Consider the following 21,767-nt stretch of genomic DNA (forward strand, 5'->3'; position numbering starts at 1 on the left):
AGGACTAATTTGTTTATAAGCCAAAAAATTGTTAATAACTTTAAAACATTGCTGAGGCGGCTTAAACAATCCGATTTCAATTCTGTAAAGTGCATTTGTGCATTAGATAGGTGGAGTGCTTCTTTATATGTAAAAAAATTGACAAATCTTTGTATGTTCTAGTTTTTGTTGTGCAAGATTTTAAAAAATTTTAATTTTTTAAAAAAAGTTTAGATTGCAAAATTGTTATTCAAAATCTAGTAAGTCAATTTTAATGAAATTTGGTGTACGGTTTTAGCACATTACAAACATTTTCTAAGCGAATTAGGAAGGTTCCAAGTGTAACCTAAGTGATTTAAAATCATTGAATAAGGACAGGCTTGTTTTGCCCCCTTATTTTATATTTATTGCTATTTTGCAGCAAGGGTGATAAATTAAGACATTTTTAACCAATCGCATCTGATAGAAAATTTACTGATCTTTGTTTTATTCCTATACGACTTTGTTCCAAAATAAATCGTTTTAAATTTAAAAGTATATTAAATTAAAAGTATATAAAAGTAAATATTAAAAGTAGAAAAAAACCGAAATTTTTTGAAATTTTTAAGTATTTTATTTTTTTATTAATGTTCCGGGCATATTTGAGAAGGAGCATAAATCAACTATTATTAACGAAGTTATCACCTAATTTTATCCGCAAAAATCTGAATGCCACCTCTCACATCCACCTAAAAACAGATCCTTACTGGTCTATTAAACCAACTCCCGCGCGAACTTAAAATAATTTGGTTTAAGCCTACGCTTAAGCCTCAAATTGAAGTGGAAATACAGGCATCTAAGCTTAAGCTCAAACTTAAAGTAAGCTTTGGCTTAAGTGCTGTTGGAAATACCGGCCATAAATAATTTTCCATCAATTGTATTTTTTGGACTACAATACTGGGGCAATCCGATAAGTACTTATAGTCCAGAAAGCCACTGCGCATCCGCTAGAAAAAATATTCTGATTGTGATTTTTTGCACAATCTTACTCAAAAAGGACCCCTTATAACAAATTTGCATGTTGCCAGGTCCAAAAGTCGGTCAAACATTTTTTAAACGTTTTTTTTTGTTTTTTTCCTAAAATTATTGTTTTTGCATCGAACAATTTTTTTAGGTATTTTGGATTATTCCAAACATAAAAGGTCTTTAGTGACTTTTCTCTAAAGTTGATAGTTTTTTTACATATTATAAGCGATTGAAAATTTAAAAATTGCAAAATCGGCCATTTTTCTTCTTGTTCTTAAGTGCCTATCCGTTCCGGATATTGGCGATCATCATGGCTATCTTGAGTTTATTTACCGCAGCGCGAAACAGTTTCGTAAAGTTTGAAGCCAGGAAATGCGTCTTCTTCCCGGTCCTCTTTTACCATTTACCTTCCCTTGGAGAATCAGTTGGAGAAGGCCGTAACGTTCCTGATTTCTAGATATTCTATTTTTTTTTTGTTTTGATGGTTATGAGAATTTCACACTATTTCCCCATTCTACGCAGGACTTCCACATTAGTAATTCGGTCAACCCAGGATATACGTAAGATGCGCCTACAACACCACATTTCGAAAGCTTCGAGCCGATTCATAGATGCAACAGTTAGTGTCCACGCTTCAATTCCGTAGAGCAGAACTGTGAGTAGGTAGCATTTCAACAGACGGTATTTTGTTTTTAATGATATGTCTCGACTGTTGTAAATGGGTCTCATTCTAACGTATGCTGCTTTCGCTTTTATTATTCGCTGTTTAATTTCTGTTGAGTGGTCCCATTGGCTATTTAAATTCGTGCCCAGGTATGTATATTGCTCAACTATTTCGATATGCTGTTGGTTGATTGTAAGTTGAGCGTTAAGTATTGGTTTTTTACTAATTGTCATAAATTTGGTCTTCTTTATGTTTAGAGCTAGTCCGCATCTGTTGCTGACTTCTGTTATACGATTTGTTAATATCTATAAATCATTCAGATTATCGGCAAAAACTATGGTGTCATCTGCATATCTAATGTTATTCAACCATTCACCATTTATTAATACTCCCTTCGCACAACCGTCTAAAGCTTCCTTAAATACCCATTCAGAGTAAATATTAACCCCTTAAAATTTTTAACCCTCAAAAACTATGTAAAAAACTAAAAATTTCAATGTTGCCAAGGTGGATACATATTCTTTAAACATCGATTGATGAAATACCGAAGAGTTTTTGCAATACAAAATCGAAAACCCCTTTGTTTTTTAATTGCTATTCAAGCGGCCGCTACACTATTTTCAACCGTTGCAACATTGCTACAACATTGTATGTAATATGTGTAAATATATATTTGGAAAATATTCTGATTCATTTTTTTTCACAAACTTGCTTGAAAAAGCAAGCAACGGTTAAAAATAGTGTCGCGCTAGCTTGATTACCAATTAAAAAACAAAGGATTTTATCAATCGATGTTAATAGAATATCTACGTACCTTGGTAACACTGAAATTTTCGTTTCTTCACATATAATAGTTTTTGGGGTTTAAAAATAACCGATTTTGCAATATTTAAATTTTCAATCGCTTATTTCTCGAAAACTATCACATTTAAAGAAAAATCACTTAAGATCGTATTTGGAATAATCCAAAAACATAAAAAAGTCCTATGTCAAAAAATTACTTTAAAAAAAAAAACGTTTAAAAAAGTTTTTGACTGCTTTTTGAACCTGGCAACATGCAAATTTGTTAAAAGGGGACCTTTCAAGCAAGATGGTGAAAAAAATTAAATCAGAATATTTTTTCGCACATATAATATTTCCGCATATTACATACAATGTTGTACCTATACATGCAACGGTTGAAAATAGATTCGGGCCCGTTTAATTAGCAATTAAAAAAGAAAGGGGTTTTAGATATAGTATTGAAAAAAACTCTGAGGGATTATATCAATCGATGTATAAAGAATATCTACCTACGCAATTTTTTAATTTTTAATCGCTTATATGTCAAAAACTATCAACTTTAGAGAAAAGTCACAAAAAACCTTTTCTGTTTGGAATGATCCAAAAAGCCTAAAAAATTGTTCGATACAAAAAATATAATTTTAGGCAAAAAAAAGAAACGCCTAAAAATTTTTTGACTTTTGAACCTGCAAAGATTGTGCAGAAAATCCGATTCAGAATATTTTTCCTAGCGGATGCGGAGTGGCTTTCTGGACTATTCTGCCGTGCTAGGCCCAAAGGCGGTAACTAACATTTGATAAAATGGTGGCAAAATCGATTTCAAAATTGAATGCTAAAATTTTGGCCAGTTAGCGATTTATGGACTAGCTAATAGTTTTAATGCATGCATATATGCCTCAGTTTATTAAGGGAACCAATAATTATATTTTAAAACAAAGTTTTATATAAAAAGAGGTAGATACCGCTAAAACGTTTTATCAAAACTTACTATAAAACTAAGCCTATTAGCGGTATGTGGTTTACAGTTGTGATTGATATGAAATAAAAAGCTTTTCTTTGTATTACAGTTTATTAAATTGAAAGAATTAAAGTACTATTAAATGTTATTATCTTGTTGAGCCACAATATGACAACAACAAATTGACAATATTTAGTTGTCGTTATATTTGTTTTCTTTCCAGAGTCAATAAATACATAATATGTTATAATATATAATATATTATATTGGTTCATTAATATTAGGTAATGTTCTATTTGTGATTCAATATAGACAATTTAATAGACAACCGAACAACATACCTTGTGTCCGGTACATACACAACACCTATTTAGTATTACAATGGTATTACCTCATAATTAACATTTTTTATAAAATCTTTTATAGTGCGTCTAATAATTTGGGCAGAACTGTACTTATACTAGGAAAAAACAGAATCCGTTCAGATTGTTATAGATGTTTAAACACCTGCTGATGTTAAGCGTTTTAAAAAATTCTTCAAAACTGTGAATGTGATTGTAAACCATACTTTTGACTTTCTCAGCTATTTTTATTTTGTTTCTTAGCAACAAAGGTTTGCTATTTTACGAGAGCTTTCAAGATTTTTATGATCGCCGAGACCTACCCTAATATTATTATGCATTGTTATATTATTGGGTATTTCACAATATTATATTCGGGTAAATACCATTACTTACAGTAATTAGGGCAAATTTTAACATTTTATTAGTTGTATTGTACAAACTAGTTATATGCTATGATTAAAATATGATGACATTGTCTTTTAGACCGAAAAATACCTAATTATAGGATTTATAAGATTTTTAAAATATGCAAACAAATTTTTGGATCATTATCCAGGTACCTGACGCATTCTTAGAAAATTTATAAAGGAATAAAACCAGCATTTTTGTATAAAACTTAGGTAAACGATTCTCAAAAGATTAAGTAAAAATATCTCAAATCTACAATCTCGTATCTATAATAGCATTGCATAACTAGACTACTAGACATTGTCTAGTTAAACAAATGATAATAGCTTGTATTTAAACAAAAAAAAAATGCAATCAATGGGACTGCTAATCCCATGTACGACCAACAAAGGGTTTAAACATACAGAAAACTTTAAGTATGAAACAAACCTTGCGCCTGTACAGGCTGAACATAATTTTTTTCCACCTCTTGTAACTGCTTTACAATAAATTTTTCTCTTTCTACAATATTGTCTTCAGTGGTTTCACCTCGTGTTTCACAACTCTTACTCGACTCTACTTGATTTTCTAAAAAAACAAAATATTTTAAGTCTCTTTTTCTAAAAATGTTTGTGGACAGCGTATATTAAGTTTTTAAAACCTAATTAAAAAAAGACATATTTTTTAAATATAAAAATATCTTACCGCCTAATTCTTCTTCTTTCTCATAATCCTTAGTGCCCTTCAGGGCGTCGGATACCGCCTAATTCAAGATATAAATTATCCACTTGGCGCAGATTCATATTGTTTAGGACAACATAATTGGTTAATTCTTGAAATACTATAAACAAAAATGAAAATACATTTCAATAGATATAATAATCTCGAAAAGTTCTTACCATCCTCGCTAATTATTTCTTTTACTAACACAACTCTTTTAACTAACACAATAATTTAACCTTGTAAAGTTAGGCCGAATTTACTTTGTAATACTAAGGCGATTTGGCGATTTCTAAATGTAGGCGTAGCATTCTTGAAAGTAGATTAGCAGTAAGTGCCATATGCTAAGGTATATGGACGGCAACTGTAGCAGATACCGTCAAAACGCCATAGTATTTAACATTTGCCGCCAAATGGCTTAGTATTTTAACTGAAAAGTGTAGATACCGCTAACAAAATTGCAATTTTATTTAAAATATAATGCTTCTACAACTCCAAAGACTTTATAAATATATACTAAATACCCTATTCTACCTAAAAATACAAAAATCTCATTTTCGATAAAAAATAAGTTTCCGCCTTTGGGCTTAGCACGGCAGTATTAGCCATTAAAGAAAAACGAAAATGTATAAAAGTGGTGATTTATTCTTGAATGTAGTCTCATTTGAGCTAGAAACACTTGACCGAGCGACGCTCAAACTTCTTTAACCAGTGTGAAAAATACGTTTTCTCGTGGTCTACAAAGTAGGGTTTCATGGCGGCAACGAACTCCTCATTCGGCTTAATTTTTTGCCCGGCGAGTGCCTTTTTCAAGTTTGGAAACAAAAAAAAGTCATACAGGACCAAATCTAGAGAATATGGTAGATGGGATAGAAGGTCGTAGCTCAAATCGACCAGTTTGACCATGGGGACGGCCGGCGGAGGTGTGAGCCAGTGCGTTATCATGGTGGAGGAGCCCTTCTTTCTTCCCCAATTGGGGCTAATTTTTTTTTGGAATTCGGCGTCGAATCGACTCAATAATGTAGCATAGTAAATTCCTGTGGCCCACTACGTAAGGGCTGACTCACTACTTAAAATAAGGATATTGAATCAGTCTTTGCGGCACAATTACAAGCTATTTATGAGCTTTCGAAGTGATATAGTTTCGATTTTTGAGCTCATCCCCTTCACCCCAAAACAACCCTTTAATTGATTTAACCAAAGAGAAAAGTGCTGAGTTTTTAGGGACAATTCCTGTCTTATATATACAGTTGAGCAAATTTAACAGAAGTGATATATGTCTATCTTCTTCCAGAGTTTTTAAAACCTCTATCTGTATTCCATCTGGTCCCAGGTCTTTCCATTTTTTACACCTGCGAAGGCACAATGTTCTACAATGTCATAATAATCAATACAAGTCAAATACTACAATATACTTTAATTAATCTTAAATATTATACCATAAAATTATACAAAATAAATTTCGTTTCATTATAAAAATAATTACTATGAAGTTTACTTAGAAGAAACACGTTTGATCACAGTCTTTTTCACTTTATATTTCTTCAGAGCTTCAGAGTATCATTCTTGTATTTCAACTAGAGCCCTTGATATGATATCGAGAGGTACACTGATGAAGAAAATCTAGCAGATTGAATAATTAACAAAAATTGTGAGCTTTTAACCTACAGCTTCCCTACCATTAACTCCATTATATCAATACTCTGACATGAATTCAAGTCACTTGTTTATGTCACTTGAAAGTCACTTGTTTATTAATATATTCCTTTTTGCTACTCCCATCTCATTATCTACATTATATGTGTCTCTGTGTCTATTTCTTTTTTTGAGCTGCTTTTGTACTACTTTCTCTCCATATTTTTGTCCCCACAGTATACTTTTATGTAGTTTTTATCATTGTAACTATTTATTCTCTCCTGTCTCTATATCTATTGCATATCTATGTGTATACAATGTAATTTTTCTCCCCCCACAACTTAAGCATTTGTTGTTATGTTCACTCTCTGAACTACTTTTATTTCTAAAGCTTTTTATTTCTTTCCTCGGGTTTGAACCACATCTTCTATCCTTTTACTACCTCTTTATATTTCACTTAATTATATTTGATTGACATTTATATTTGAACTTTCCTCTTCTTCATGTGCCTTGTCAATTCCCAACGTTGGAAAATAACATGGCTATTCTGACTTTGTTTATAGCAGATATGAATAGGTCGGCAGATGACAATCCAAACCATTGTCGCAAGTTTTGGAGCCACCAGTGTGTGGGCCCATTCTGCTGTCTATTTTCTCTTGGATGATTAGCTGTAGTACTCTTAGTCCAAGCTGTGGGTGAAAAATAGGTCGATTTCAGGATATAATTCAGGAATTTTTGAAACCTATCAGGTGTTGTAAAGGATCATGCCAGGAATAACTTCTACTAAAATGTAACCAAAAATTTTAGGAGGTTTTTTCTTTATGACGTTTTTCATTTCTTAAATTTGCAATTTTAAAAATTTTTAATTTTGCAGCTTAGGATATTCATTTTAGAGAAAAGCGTTTAAATAGAAAATTGTAGTAGATTTAAAAACCTACAATGTGAGCTATGGCAAGTTTAATTTCATTAATACGTTATTGAAAAACAGCCTGCAAAAGGTCCAAAATGGCCGTTTTTTGCAATTGCATTATTTATTGTAAAAATACCTCTTATTTATTTTTTTGAGGCTTTAAAATGAAGAAATTTTAATACCAAACATAAAAAAAAATGTAGAGCCCGATTGGTGGACTTGTTGCTTAGATAATTGGTTTGTTCTAGCAAACAGTCAAACCAGTCAGAAACCGTCAGCAAACAGTTGGTCAGTGAGAGAACATAATACAGTCACCAGTGCTATCCCCTCTACTCGCGCTGGTCGACTATTCGCTGATGGTTTCAAACCGTTTAAAACTGATGCTAGAACAAACCTATTATAACTTGTTTATCAAAAGGGGTCAAATATCGAAGGCTATTACCATTGTATAAATGCTATTACTTTTTGAAAAAAAAAATCGTAGAGTGTTAATCCAAGATCCACTCTCCTTCTAAAGACATATGTTTTCATACTCTGATGTAAATAAATGCGTAAAACATTTTTCAACCTCTTATTTCGGGTTTGAAATTAAGGGGACAAATTTCGTTATAAACATTTAGTACTGAAGCCGGCCCTGGACATCCTATGAGTTTCTAACTTGCAGATTATTCTTGCGGAAGACAAAATAAAAAATAAAAACAAAATAAAAAATTTTTACGACCAACTGAAGCCGATGTAATTGTTTGTGTTTTCTTAAATCGTAGTGACTTTATTATTAAACGCTTTTATTTAGTTCAATAGTTTGCGTCAAATTTTTAGACGTTAATTTGAGTGCCTTTTCTCCAATGCAAATGAATGACAATTTGCAAACATATACATTCGCGGGAACAATACACGAATAATCAATAAAAATTTTTTTTTATGTTTATTAATTGTTTAAATAAAAAAAAAGATTTTAATGGAAAATGCTTAAATTCTCTTGTTTTTTACAATGTAAAAACTTGAAACTTTTGCGGATTGTAGCTAATGATATGAACTATACATAATTTCACTTTTTACGTTAATTGTTTACGTTATGATTCATAAATAAACAATAAAGTTTCAAATTTTTTGCCGATTCCGACTACTTTTCATGTTGGTACATCATATGTTTTATACATATTTTAAGAAACATGACGAAATATTTTAATGTTTGAAAAGTGTAAGACTAAAAAGTAAAAAATAAAAAAATATGAAAAAAAAATTTTTAAGAAACGCTTTTTTTTTAGTTACGAGTCACTAAAATTAAAAATATTATAAAAAAAATCAACTAAAAAGCAAAAAATAAAAAAAAATGAAAAAATCTAACACAATCGTTAAAGAAAAGCGTAGGGCGAAAACCGTTTATTTGATGAAGACGCGCCACGCTTTTCTTTGACGAATGTGTTAGATTTTTTCAATTTTTTTTATTTTATGCTTTTTAGTTGATTTTTTTTATAATATTTTTAATTTTAGTCACTCGTAACTAAAGAAAAGCGTTTCTTAAAAATATTTTTTTTTTCATATTTTTTTATTTTAAAATAAAAATTATTTTAATCGAAAATTACATTTTATTATTAAAAATGATGTTTAAAGTGTAGTGGAGGTTTATTTTTCTCTACGAATGTGATTTGTTGTGTCGGTTGCCGTTAGCAACGGTGAGCAACTTATAGTACATTGAATCACGGTTTTTGTTCCAAATTTTAAAGCACCGCTTGGATTGACATAAAATTTAGCAAACACATAGATAACATGTCAAAGAATAAAAATGATATTGGGCCTCTGTGTGCTTTTGCCCTGGGGGTGAGTTTCACCCCTTATAATGTGTGAAAACATATACGTTCAAAATAAGCCCGGAAATGGATAAAACGACAAATTCTAAGCAACTTTTACTCTATAGCATTTTGTCCTTAAGTTAATAATTTTCGACTTATTTGCGAATAAATACGTTCATTTTTCAACAAAAAAAAAAAAAACACGTTTTTAGGCGGTTTTTGGCAAATAACTCAAAAAGTAAGTACTTCATTGAAAATCATTCTTAGAAAAAATATAGCCCAATAAAAAATGTTTAACAAAATATTATTTTTTGTTTTTTAAAAAAGTTTCTAGTATCGAAAATAAGCAAGTTACGCTCAAAATAACGTTGATCTCTTTTTTTTGTCAAAAAAAAAATTCAGGGAAATCACCCCTAATTACCATATTAAATCAAATAAATCGTTACCGCTTTACAAGTTCCTTTGCCCATGTATTATTTATATGATCTATAAGTATCATCGGCATCGGTTCAAAGGGCTTATTTTAATAAGTTGGCTTTAAAGTAAATCTGTTTTAATTTTTAATTTTGGAAAAAAGGTTTTTTTTTCGAAATAACTTAAAATTTATTAGTGTGACCAAAAATTACAAAGAGTAAAAAATGTAGTTTTTGCTTTTCTGAATAATTTGAATTTTTTGTTTTTTTTTGTAAACTAAAATTGGTTAAGATATGGCTGTTCTAAATTTGCATACACTCGTGATTATTGACTAGTTCAAGTCTTTTCAACTACAGCCCCTTCAAAAATAAGCACTTTGAACCGATGAAACTTCAGACATGTACAGACAGACATATACAGACATATACAGAGCATTTTAAAAAATACTCCTGTCACAGACGTCTAAAGGTGGGAAACTATGTAATGTAATGTTAATTTATACGTTTATACCGATAATTTCCACCTCTACTAGTTTCCTCCCTCTTTACTTCGCAATGTATTAAGTTTTCCGTCTTTTGCGTTATTCTGCCGGTTATTAGCGCGCTCATCACTGTATATTAATTTCTTCTCTTGTTCTGTTTTGATTTTCTGGTGCCCATTTCATCCTATCGATCTCTTCTACGAAGTGATTCCACCTTGTCAATACATATTGAAATTATTTTTAAAACAACTGATACTTTTGCCACAAAAATATATTATGTGTCTTCAATCTTCAGCTATTTTCAGAGTCTTAATATTTATGTAGATGTGTTTCCATTAAATAAACTTTGTACAAATTGTATATGTATATCAAAAATCTTAGCCTATAAATATGTAAGAGATCATTGTGATTCGTTCCTTCTCTTCAATCCCAACCAGATACTTTTATCAGGTTTCATGTTAAACGTCTTTGGCGATAAGCTTACCGGGATCATGGTCTTTTTTGTTGGAACAATTTCAAAATGGTGCAAGATATAAAAGCACAATATCTTGGTCTCCATAAGCGCAAATCTGGACCCTATGCAGTTCCTTGGTCCGATACCGAACGGTATATAACTACCTGGGACAATGGTTGATTTGTTATCTTCGTTAAACCTCTCTGGGTCGAATTTTTCTGGTTCTGGATAGTACTTAGGATCGTGATGGATGGGGTAGATGGGGATCCAGACCACTGTGCCGACTTCTAGAGATATCGGACTCTCGTGAGCAGCAGTGGGTTCGATGATGTAGGGCTTTGTGCAGACTCGATCTACAATGACGTTGATGGGATATTTCCTTAAGGTTTCTAAAACATAAACAAAATAATATTATAAGTAACACAATAAAGAGAATTACACAAAAGCATTATGTAGGGTGTCCCAAAAGTAGCGGAACGGTCGAACATTTCCCGAAATGAACATCGGATTAAAAAGCTGAAAAATACGTGTTTAATAATTTTCAAAAATCTATCGAATGACACCAATATGCCAGTCAATGAGAGCAAGAACAGGATATTACTTCCGAATTCTATCCTACTGCATGGGTTTTAATGAAATTTTGGAAATAGCCTCTACTTATCGTCTAATTTAAAGTCTACCCTATATACTATAGCTCTTTTTATCTTGGAGGCGGTTTCCACCCCTTCAATGGGCTAAATGTATTTTAAGAAAAAATAAGAAGTATATTTTTTAACCCCTTATCCACCATATTTTAAACGCATCATTCTCCTTTTACAATATCTCTTATTACAGTTTTATTTCTATGTTCATAAAGTTGGACCGGTTTAAAATAAATGGTTTAAAAAAAAAGGTCAAATAATAGAGCGTATGTTTAATTTTTTTTAAATCTTATTTTCTCCATATAACTTGAAAATGATAAGAGATACAGTAATGAAAAACAAAAACAAAATTTTTATTAAAAACCCTACACTTTTGTACAATATTTTTTTCGTATCTCTTAACATTTTCGAGTTACATGGAGAAAAAGGATAATTTTTAAGTAAATTCAAAAATGCGCTTTATAATTTGATCTTAATTTTTTCAAAAACCATTCAGTTTAAACCCGTCCAACTTTTTGAACATTGAAATAAGATTATAATAGAAGATATTGCAGAAGGAAAACAATGCCTTTAAATTCTGGTGGATAGGAAGTTAAATATATTTCTCATTTTTTCTGAAAATACATTAGTAAGCTTTTTTCTTTAAATCGACCGTTTCTCTGTTATTTCAAGTTGAATACACCCATTTGACCATGCACCAAAAAAAAAGAATGTGTGTGTACTTTGTACGCACGTAAGAAGTTATACTTCTATTATATGATTTAAACAAAATTAATATACTTTTTATTTATATTTTGTTTAAATATTAAACTAATTTATACTTACTACTTCTCAAACATTTTTATTAGAACAGTGCCAAAAATTAAAATAATAAAAGAATAAAACGCACACAAACACATTAAACAAGCCACAAATGATGTCTGAACATTAATTGTCGAAAATTTTTTTAACTAAATACGTATTTTCTGAAAATACAATTATATAATAAATATACTTATAATCATAAAATGTATTAAAAAAACAAAAAAGAAAGTTTCTGTTGGGACTCGAACCAGCGCTGATAAGAGCGGTTGGTGTTAGAATTCATTCGCCTTCTCCGCTTAGCCACGGACACTATGTGTCATTATTTACGAAGATCGACTAACTAAACGGATTAAACTTGTGATATTTTGATATTTTGAAAATTTATCAAATTATTTTAATTTTGAATTGAAATGATTTAGAATTGAAAAAATACAACAAAACATAGAGTAAAAAAACAATATATTAGGTGAATATTGATAGAAATTTTGATGGTAATCAAATTATATAAATAAAAGTATTACATACTACCTATGTATTTTGGCAGATCAAATAGGTAGGTTTATACCCATGATACATTAACAATTATTACGTACCTGTTGCTTTTAAAAACTATTTAAAAGTCACTACAATATTATAAACTTTTTTGTTTCTGTCCTCACAACAATAAAACTAATATATTATACATTTGTTTACCTTTACCTTTACCTCCAAACCACAGCTGCCATATCGGATAATTTTTGACATGTCATTTGAACATCCAGTCAGAACAAAGTTATAATGCTCATGCGCCAGGCTGATAGGTTTTAACATATAAAAAAATCACCCTCTATCGCCGGTAAAGAAGTATAACTTCAAAAACTATTTCACCTAGCATATCTCTTTTGGTATTATAACTAGAAGATCTATGAATTGACAAAAAATTTTCCACCCCCTTGAAGGGGTGGGAACCGCCCCCAAGATAAAAAGCGCCATAGTATATAGGGTAGACTTTGTTTCTTGAGCTATTCCCTACTTACTGTGAAAATATCAAGTAAATCGATGTAGTAGGATGGAATTATGGATGGAAGCCAAATACCCTCATTGAGTGCCCTCCAAATACGACCACCCACTCCACCCCCTGGAGAGGGAGGGTAACTTTAAAATTTTAAAAGGAAACCTTTAAAGTTTTTATTGCAGTTTTTTTATCCAGCTTATTTGGATTGCTTCCGTAAAAGTAAGCAACTTTTATTTGAGACATTTTTCGATTTGTGAAATCGATTTATCGTAATACATGTAAATTATTGAAACGGTCTAAGATCTCGAGAAATACACTTCCAAATGAAAAACCAAAAAAAACGTGTTTAATATTTTTCAAAAACCTATCGATTGATACCAAACAGGACCCACCACTCCATACCTTGGAGGTGGGGTGGGAGGTAACTCTAACATCCTAAATAGGAGCCCCCGTTTTTTATTCCCGTTTTGGATACCCCATGAAATAATAAGTAACATTTATTTGAAACATGTTTTAGAATGGTTGATAGTTAATCGTATTTTTCCGATTAAAGCGCCATCTATTATAAATTCTAAAATATGTTTAAAATAAATGTTACTTATTTTTTCATGGGGAAACTAAATCTGTAATAAAGCATGGGGTTACTATATAAGATTTCAAAGTTACCCCTCACTCCACCTCCAGGGGTGGGGTGTACGGTCATGTTTGGTGTTATTCGATAGGTTTTTGAAAAATATTAAACAAACGGTTTACTGTAAAGAGACCGAAATCATTAGACCGAAAGCAGTAGACCGAACTCATTAGACCGAAAAGCACTTTACCGAAACCTCACTAGACCGAACAACAGAAGACCGAAAAGCAGTTCGTTTTACTTGTCGCAGTCAAAGAGATAACACTAATGTAATTACAACTAAATGTTATTTGGATGGTTATTATAAACAGTTAAAATGATGTTAACGTCACTCTACCCTTAATTTATTTTTACCTTCACTAATTTGTTTAACGGATGAAAATTATTTCATATCAGACTGTACAAAGTAACAATTTACACAGTCTATATATACAGCGTGTCTACTTGAGTTGGAAACATATGGGAAACTTTTTTATTATTAATTTTACGAAAAAAAGTTATTCTTTATAAAAAGTTCTGCATGCCCCAAAACCTAAGATTCAATTATCAGATATTAAATTTTCTCAATATTATACGAGGTATGTCAAAAAATATGAATTTCGGCTAAGGGTAAAGTACCTTTATTTCTCTCAATATCGAAAATTCTTATGATAAAAAGTTGTTTGGAATTAAAAACTAAGATGAAATATGCAATTACATGCTTCTTATTGAAAAAAAAAATATTTTTCTCAAATTTATGGATACCCAACATCGTTTTTAATTATTACAAATATCATAACTCGTTTATTATTCTTTTTACGAAAAAAAGTTATTCTTCATAAAAAACTTTGCATGGTCTAAAATCTAAGACACAACCATGATATATCAACTTTTATTAATTTTATACGAGGTGTGTCAAAAAATATGAAATTCGCTCAATATTATAGCACCTTTATATTTCACAGTATTTCAATTAGAAGGATGTAATTGCATATTGACACATAGTTTTTAATTCTAAACAACTTTTTTAATAACCGTTTTCAATATTGTGAAAAATAAAGGTACTTTACTCTTGAGTGAAATTCATATTTTTTGACATAACTCGTATAAAATTAATAAAATGTCATATCTGTTGGTTGAATCTTCGGTCGTAGGACATACAGAGATTTTTATAAAGAATACCTTTTTTTCGTAAAAGTAATAATAAAAGAGTTATCGTATGTGTAATGAATAAAAACGAAGTTAGTATCAATAAATTTGAGAAAAATTTGGAAAATATTTTTTTCCAATTAGAAGCATGTAATTACATATTTGAGCTTGGTTTTTATTTCCAAACAACTTTTCATAATAAGAATTTTCGATATTGAGAGAAATAAAGGTACTTTACCCTTAGCCGAAATTCATATTTTTTGACATACTTCGTATAATATTGAGAAAATTTGATATCTGATAATTGAATCTTAGGTTTTGGGGCATGCAGAACTTTTTATAAAGAATAACTTTTTTTCGTAAAATTAATAATAAAAAAATTTCCCATATGTTTCTAACTCAAGTAGACACGCTGTATAAAATAATACAAAAAAAAAAATACAATAAACAAAAAGACAGATATACAAAACCTTAGCATAATTTAAATTTATTTAAATTTTACTTTTTAAATTTATTTACCATTTCGGTCTAACGCTGTTCGGTCTAGTGAGGTTTCGGTAAAGTGCTTTTCGGTATAATGAGTTCGGTCTACTGCTTTCAGTCTAATGATTTCGGTCTAATTGTCGTGTACCTAAACATACACATAGAGATCTAGAGATATTCTTGTTCTCATGATCATTTTTCAGTACGTCATTAATTATGACGTCATATACTGTATTGGGTGTGTCGAGACTTATTTCATGTAATTATTGACGAATCTGACAGATGCAAGAATCGTACTTAGCCATAGGTGAAAAGCTTGTGGAATTAAACTAATTAGTAATTTAGTAGATTTGATTTTTACACAATATGTTAACATGTAGGTATTTTTTATAAAGCGGAATAAAATTAAAAAGTAAACAATATGGTTAATTAAATTTATAAATATGGAAACATTAAAAAATGACACAAAACTATCCATAAACTGTGTTTTTATCTTCTTCTCTAGGTGCTGTCTCCGCTTCAAAAGTTGGCAATCATCAGAGGGATCTTTATTTCTGAAACGGCGGCTCTAAATAATTCATTGTTATTACATCCAAACCAGTTCCTAAGGTTCTTCAGCCATGAGTTACGTCTTCTTACTATGGATCTTTTTCTTGCATAATGACCTGGAGTATTAGAATATATTTATTCTAACGAACCAAATTCTAAACCAAAATACAAAACCAACTTTTAACGAACTAAATTCTAAACCAAAACACAAAATAATGCACAAAAACGTTGTGAAACACAAGGGAAGTCGAATTCGAAATTTCAAAATGACAGGTACACAAAATACTGACCTGAATAATAACCGTCACTTGACTCTTTGACACTTCTAAAAAATGGCCAAAATGGACGAAGTTTTCGTCAAATGTTCGTAATACGTGTATTTGATTGGCTAGAAAAAACGCGCATTCTAAATATCAACAAATCAAACGTAGGTTAGGAATAGACATCTTATGTATATAACCATTGTAATGCTGCATTATTTTTGTGTTTAATCACGGAGCTACCGCTTTTTCCGTCTCATCTAACTTAATGCATTAGAGAGAAATCGAAAAACTGTGACGCACTGAAAAATGATCATGAGAACAAGAATATTAGACCGTTTCTATAATATACCTATGGTATCACGATAAATCGTTTTCTCCGATTATAGCGTTATCTATCCAAAATTAGAAAAAATGTCTCGAATAAAAAATGCTTAGGTACTTTTACTCAAGGAATGCAAATCTTTAATAAAAGCTGGGGGTTTTCATTTAAGATTTTAAAGTTACCCCCAGACCAATGCCAAGGGAAGGAGTGGGAGGTCGTCTTTAGTGTCATTCGATAGATTTTTGAAAATTGTTTAACATGTATTTTTTCATTTTTCGATCCGATGTCCGGATCTTACTTGTTGTAATACTGCTATTACATTTTAGACTTATGATTCGTGCCAAAATATTTTCATGTTAAAAAAATTTAAAAAGATAAATTGGAATTTCTTGAAAATACAAAATTTGAAATGAGAAAAACAAAAACAATACCGGAGGCAGTTTCTGGACTATACAATGGCTCTGAAACCATGTTGTTTTTGGTATTTTTATATTTACCATTTCTACTGAAAATTAGCCACAATTTGCAATTTTATTTCAAAATACTAAAAGTTAAAATTAACGTCAAAATAAACGTATTTTTCACTCGACGATTTTAAGTCCGGGTTGAAGTAGAGATCCGAATACTGATTTCCAGAGAAAGGGCCTAGCCGGGTAAGATGATGAAAAGTGCCCCCAACGCGATTCGAATTCCATATAGCTCACCATTTAGCATATATAGTGAAACTAACTTTCTAAAAATTTTAGCCCCCTAGGTGGTCATGTGACCCACCTAGAGCCTAATTAGGCTTTTTATGTTTTTATTTTTTATCTCAGCCTCATCGAGAACTAGCGAAAAACTTTAAACAAAAAAGTTGTAAGCTTTAAAAAGCTCTATCCAAAAAAAAATTATTTTTTTAATTTTTGGCGGGAAATCTAAATTTTAGGACGATTTTAAAATTTTAAATGATTATAAAAAAATAACTAAGACATTCGTTTTCACGAAAAAAATATATAACGTGTATTTTTGCATAATGTTTCACCCAGAATTTTTTCAAATTTTTAAAATTGGTGAAACGCACCTTTAAAAATAAAAAACCGCATTTTTCGGTTTTTTTTTCGTTTTTTGATACAATTTTATACATGTTTTTCAAAAAAGGTAATACCGTCACTAGAATAGGTAAAAAACTGAAAAATAATTGGGGTTTTCTTAATAAAAAATTTTTTGTAATGCCATCCATTTTCAAGATACAGGGCGTTGAAGACAACAAAATTTTACACGTTTTTTACGATTTTACCGAAACTACTGGCAACATTGTAATAAAATTTGGCAAGTTTTAAGAGGTAGTTGTTCTGCACTTTTTGACATACAATTAAGAATTTTATATTTATCATTGGCGCCTATACGGGTAATGGTCTGAACTTTTTAAAGAAAAAAGATAGTACGCCACTGACATATTTCAAATTAACAATCCTTTTTGAATTCCTCGTTCAATTTGTGACAAAAAATCTATCTTCCGCTTTTTTCATACGATGCGCCATCTTTATTCAAAAAATAAAACATCTTAACCCTTACAAAGTATTCGAACTTCTATTAGTAGTTTCTACACTACATACATAAACTCATACATCCATTATTATAAAAACTAATTCGAATACTTTGGAAGCGTTAAGATATTTTATTTTTTGCAGCAAAACGGCGCCTCGTATGAAAAAATGATAAGATAGCTTTTTATCGCAAATTGAATGAGGAATTCAAAAATGATTGTTATTTTGAAATATGTCAGTGGCGTACTATCTTTTTTCTTTGAAAAATTCAGACCATTACCCCTAAGCGCGCCAATGATGAATATCAAATCCTTAACTGTATGTCAAAACATGCACAATAACTACCTCTTAAAACCCGCCAAGTTTTATTACAATGTTGCCAGTAGTTTCGGCAAAATCGTAAAAAATGTGTAGAATTTTGTTTTCTTCAACGCCCTGTATCTTGAAAATGGATGGCGTTACAAAAAATTTTTATTGCAAACCCCAATTATTTTGAAAGTTTTTACCTACTCCAGTGACGGAGTTACCTTTTTTGAAAAATATGTATAAAATTGTATCAAAAAACGAAAAAAAAAAACCGAAAAAATGCGGTTTTTTATTTTTAAAGGTGCGTTTCACCAATTTTAAAAATTTGAAAAAATTCAGGGTGAAATATTATGCAAAAATACACGTTATATATTTTTTTCGTGAAAACGAATGTCTTAGTTATTTTTTATAATCATTTAAAATTTTAAAATCGTTCTAAAATTTAAATTTCCCGCCAAAAATTAAAATAAAAATTTTTTTCGCACGAAACTTTTTAAATATTACAAATTTTTTATTTAAACTATTTAAAAATGATTGTTAATTTGAAATATGTCAGTGGCGTACTATCTTTTTTCTTTAAAAAGTTCAGACCATTACCCGTATGCGCGCCAATGATAAATATAAAATTCTTAATTGTATGCCAAAAAGTGCAGAACAACTACCTCTTAAAACTTGCCAAATTTTATTACAATGTTGCCAGTAGTTTCGGCAAAATCGTAAAAAATGTGTAAAATTTTGTTTTCTTCAACGCCCTGTATCTTGAAAATGGATGGCATTAAAAAAAATTTTTATTAAGCAAACCCCAATTATTTTTCAGTTTTTTACCTATTCTAGTGACGGTATTACCTTTTTTGAAAAATATGTATAAAATTATATCAAAAAACGGAAAAAAAAAAACGAAAATACATATGCGGTTTTTTATTTTTAAAGGTGCGTTTCACCAATTTTAAAAATTTGAAAAAATTCTGGGTGAAATATTATGCCAAAATACACGTTATATATTCTTTTCGTGAAAACGAATGTCTTAGTTATTTTTTTATAATCATTTAAAATTTTAAAATTGTCCTAAAATTTAAATTTCCCGCCAAAAATTAAAAAAATAAATTTTTTTGGATAGAACTTTTCAAAGCTTACAACTTTTTTATTTAAAGTTTTTCGCTAGTTCTCGATGCGGCTGAGATAAAAAATAAAAACATAAAAAGCCTAATTAGGCTCTAGGTGGGTCACATGAGCACCTAGGAGGCTAAAAGTTTCAGAAAGTTAGTTTCACTATATATGCTAAACAGTGACCTATATGGAATTCGAATCGAGTTGGGGGCACTTTTCATCATCTTACCCGGCTAGGCCCTTTAAAATGGAATGTATAATTCACCACACAAATGTTTAGTTTTTATTCCTTCTTTATACCCTTACGTTAGAAACATGGAAATCACCATTACGGAGATAAAAGAACCAAATAGACCAAAATAATAATTGAATATAAATGGAGAAGCTGGTTGCAAGATGTCAGAAGCTTAAGAGGTGCTGATGTGGGGCAGACCACATGCTAATCAAAGCGAGACCAAAAATGAAATTATTAGTCAGAAATAAAAAGAAGAAAAAACAGCAGAAGGATTAAATACAACGTCGATGTTCTAAAAGTAGAATGTATAAGAAATAAATTAACTGAGAGACTGACAATTAACCGAACAGTATCACAACAAACTGGAGAGTCAGTCGAGGAAACATGGAAGCATTTTAAAGAAATACAAAGCAAAAAACGCAAAAGTAAAAATCAAGCCAGAAAAGATAAAAGAAACTACTTATATAAATGAGATGCTAAATGTATCAGAGAAAGTAGCGAAAGAAAACGACTTACGGACACAATATACATATACAATCATACGAAACTTAACAGGAAAAACACGACGAAATATACCAGAAGTAAAGGATAAACAAGGAAACAGAAACATAAAAAATGAGAAAGAAATAATACAAAAAATAAAAGTAATACTTTGAAGGGATATATGCCAAACATGATATAATAACTCAAATCATAGAAGATGAAGTACAATCACTAGAGCTGGAAGTGAATATTGGAGAAATTACAAGGAAAGAAATTGGAAACACTTCTATAAAATGGCAAAGCCGCAGGAATCGACAATATACCCATTGGCCTAATAAAAACAGATACCGAGCAATCAGTAGAAATGTTACATACACTTTTGCACAAAATATGGACTTCTTCTTCTTCATGTACCATGTCCTTTCAGAACGTTGGTTACCATCATAGCTATCTTAATTTTATTCACTACCACCCTAAATAGCATGCTTGTATCAACACCATACCAATCTCGCAACTTCTTCAACCATGAGGTTCTTCTTCGTCCTGGACTGCGTTTGCCTGCTATTTTTCTTTGCATAATATTTTGTAGCAACCTATATTTGGCACCTCTCATGTCCGAAGTACTCCAGCTTTCTCTGCTTGATGCTTTTTATGTCTTGCTGAGACGTTCTAGTATTGTGGAGTTTCGAATCTTCTCCACCCAGGAAACTTTTAAAATTCTTCTATAGCACCACATTTCGAAAGCCTCAAGGCGATTTAGATCGATTTTATTCACAGTCCAAGACTCGACACCATAAAGTAAGACCGAGAACACGTAGCAGCGAAGTAGGCGGATCCTCAATGCCAATTTTAGGTCTCTGTTACATAACACCTTGGACATCCTTCTAAAAGCGGCTCTAGCCTGCTCTACCCTAGATCTAATTTCGCCGTGACTTTCTGCGTTACAATTTAGTTGCTGTCCAAGGTACACGATTTTATCAACTTGCTCAAGTTTGGTATTATTTATATATATAGACGGTTTTATATGCTGCTGTTTACTTATTACGAGTATTTTGGTTTTCCGTATGTTCAGATCCAGACCTGCCTCCCTACAACTCTCAACGACACTGTCAAGTAGTGTTTGCAGATCTTCTTGACTAGAAGCTAGGAGTACTGTATCGTCCGCATATCGCAAATTATTGATGACTTCACCGTTCACAAGTATTCCTTCTTGTTTTTCAGAAAGAGCTTTTCTGAAAATTATTTCGGAGTAAACGTTGAAAAGCAGTGGTGACAAGAGGCATCCCTGCCGTACTCCTCTTTTAATATTAAGAGCCGCTGATTCCACACCATCTACTAAAACTGATGTTGTTTGATTCCAATATAAATTTGCAATTATTCGAACATCTCTGCCGTCCAAGCCTATGTCTTTTAGAGCTTCGATCAATATAGAGTACTTAACACGATCAAATGCCTTTTGGAAGTCAATAAAACAACAGTATATGTCTACAGATATATCTCGATATCTTTGAGCAAGTATGTTCATTCCAAACAATGCCTCTCTCGTTCCAAAACCATTACGGAAACCAAACTGTGTGTCATCCAGGTATTCCTCGCATTTATTGTAGATACGACCATGTATTACCTTCAGAAAATTTTCAATAAATGGTTTAACAAACTGATGGTTCCATAATCAGCACAGGTTTTTGCTGTTGTCTTCTTAGGTAGAGCTATAAACAGTGAATTAGACCAGCCATTAGGAAGTTGTCCGCTGGTATAAATGGTATTG

General features: G+C 31.0%; 1 protein-coding gene across 3 annotated transcripts in view; it reads right to left on the reverse strand.

Moving 5' to 3' along the window:
* Nucleotides 1-6,242: 6,242 nt before the first annotated feature.
* The window catches only part of LOC126879075 (cytochrome P450 9e2-like), a 114,659-nt gene continuing 99,134 nt past the window's right edge, over nt 6,243-21,767 (reverse strand). For all 3 annotated transcript variants that reach the window (XM_050641989.1, XM_050641988.1, XM_050641990.1), the window contains exon 7: nt 6,243-10,916. In XM_050641989.1, the coding sequence (XP_050497946.1) occupies nt 10,474-10,916 (443 nt within the window). In that variant the 3' untranslated portion in view covers nt 6,243-10,473. The remainder of the gene's footprint in view (nt 10,917-21,767) is intronic.

The sequence above is a fragment of the Diabrotica virgifera genome, chromosome 1, assembly GCF_917563875.1.
Source record: "Diabrotica virgifera virgifera chromosome 1, PGI_DIABVI_V3a".
Taxonomy (NCBI): domain Eukaryota; kingdom Metazoa; phylum Arthropoda; class Insecta; order Coleoptera; family Chrysomelidae; genus Diabrotica; species Diabrotica virgifera.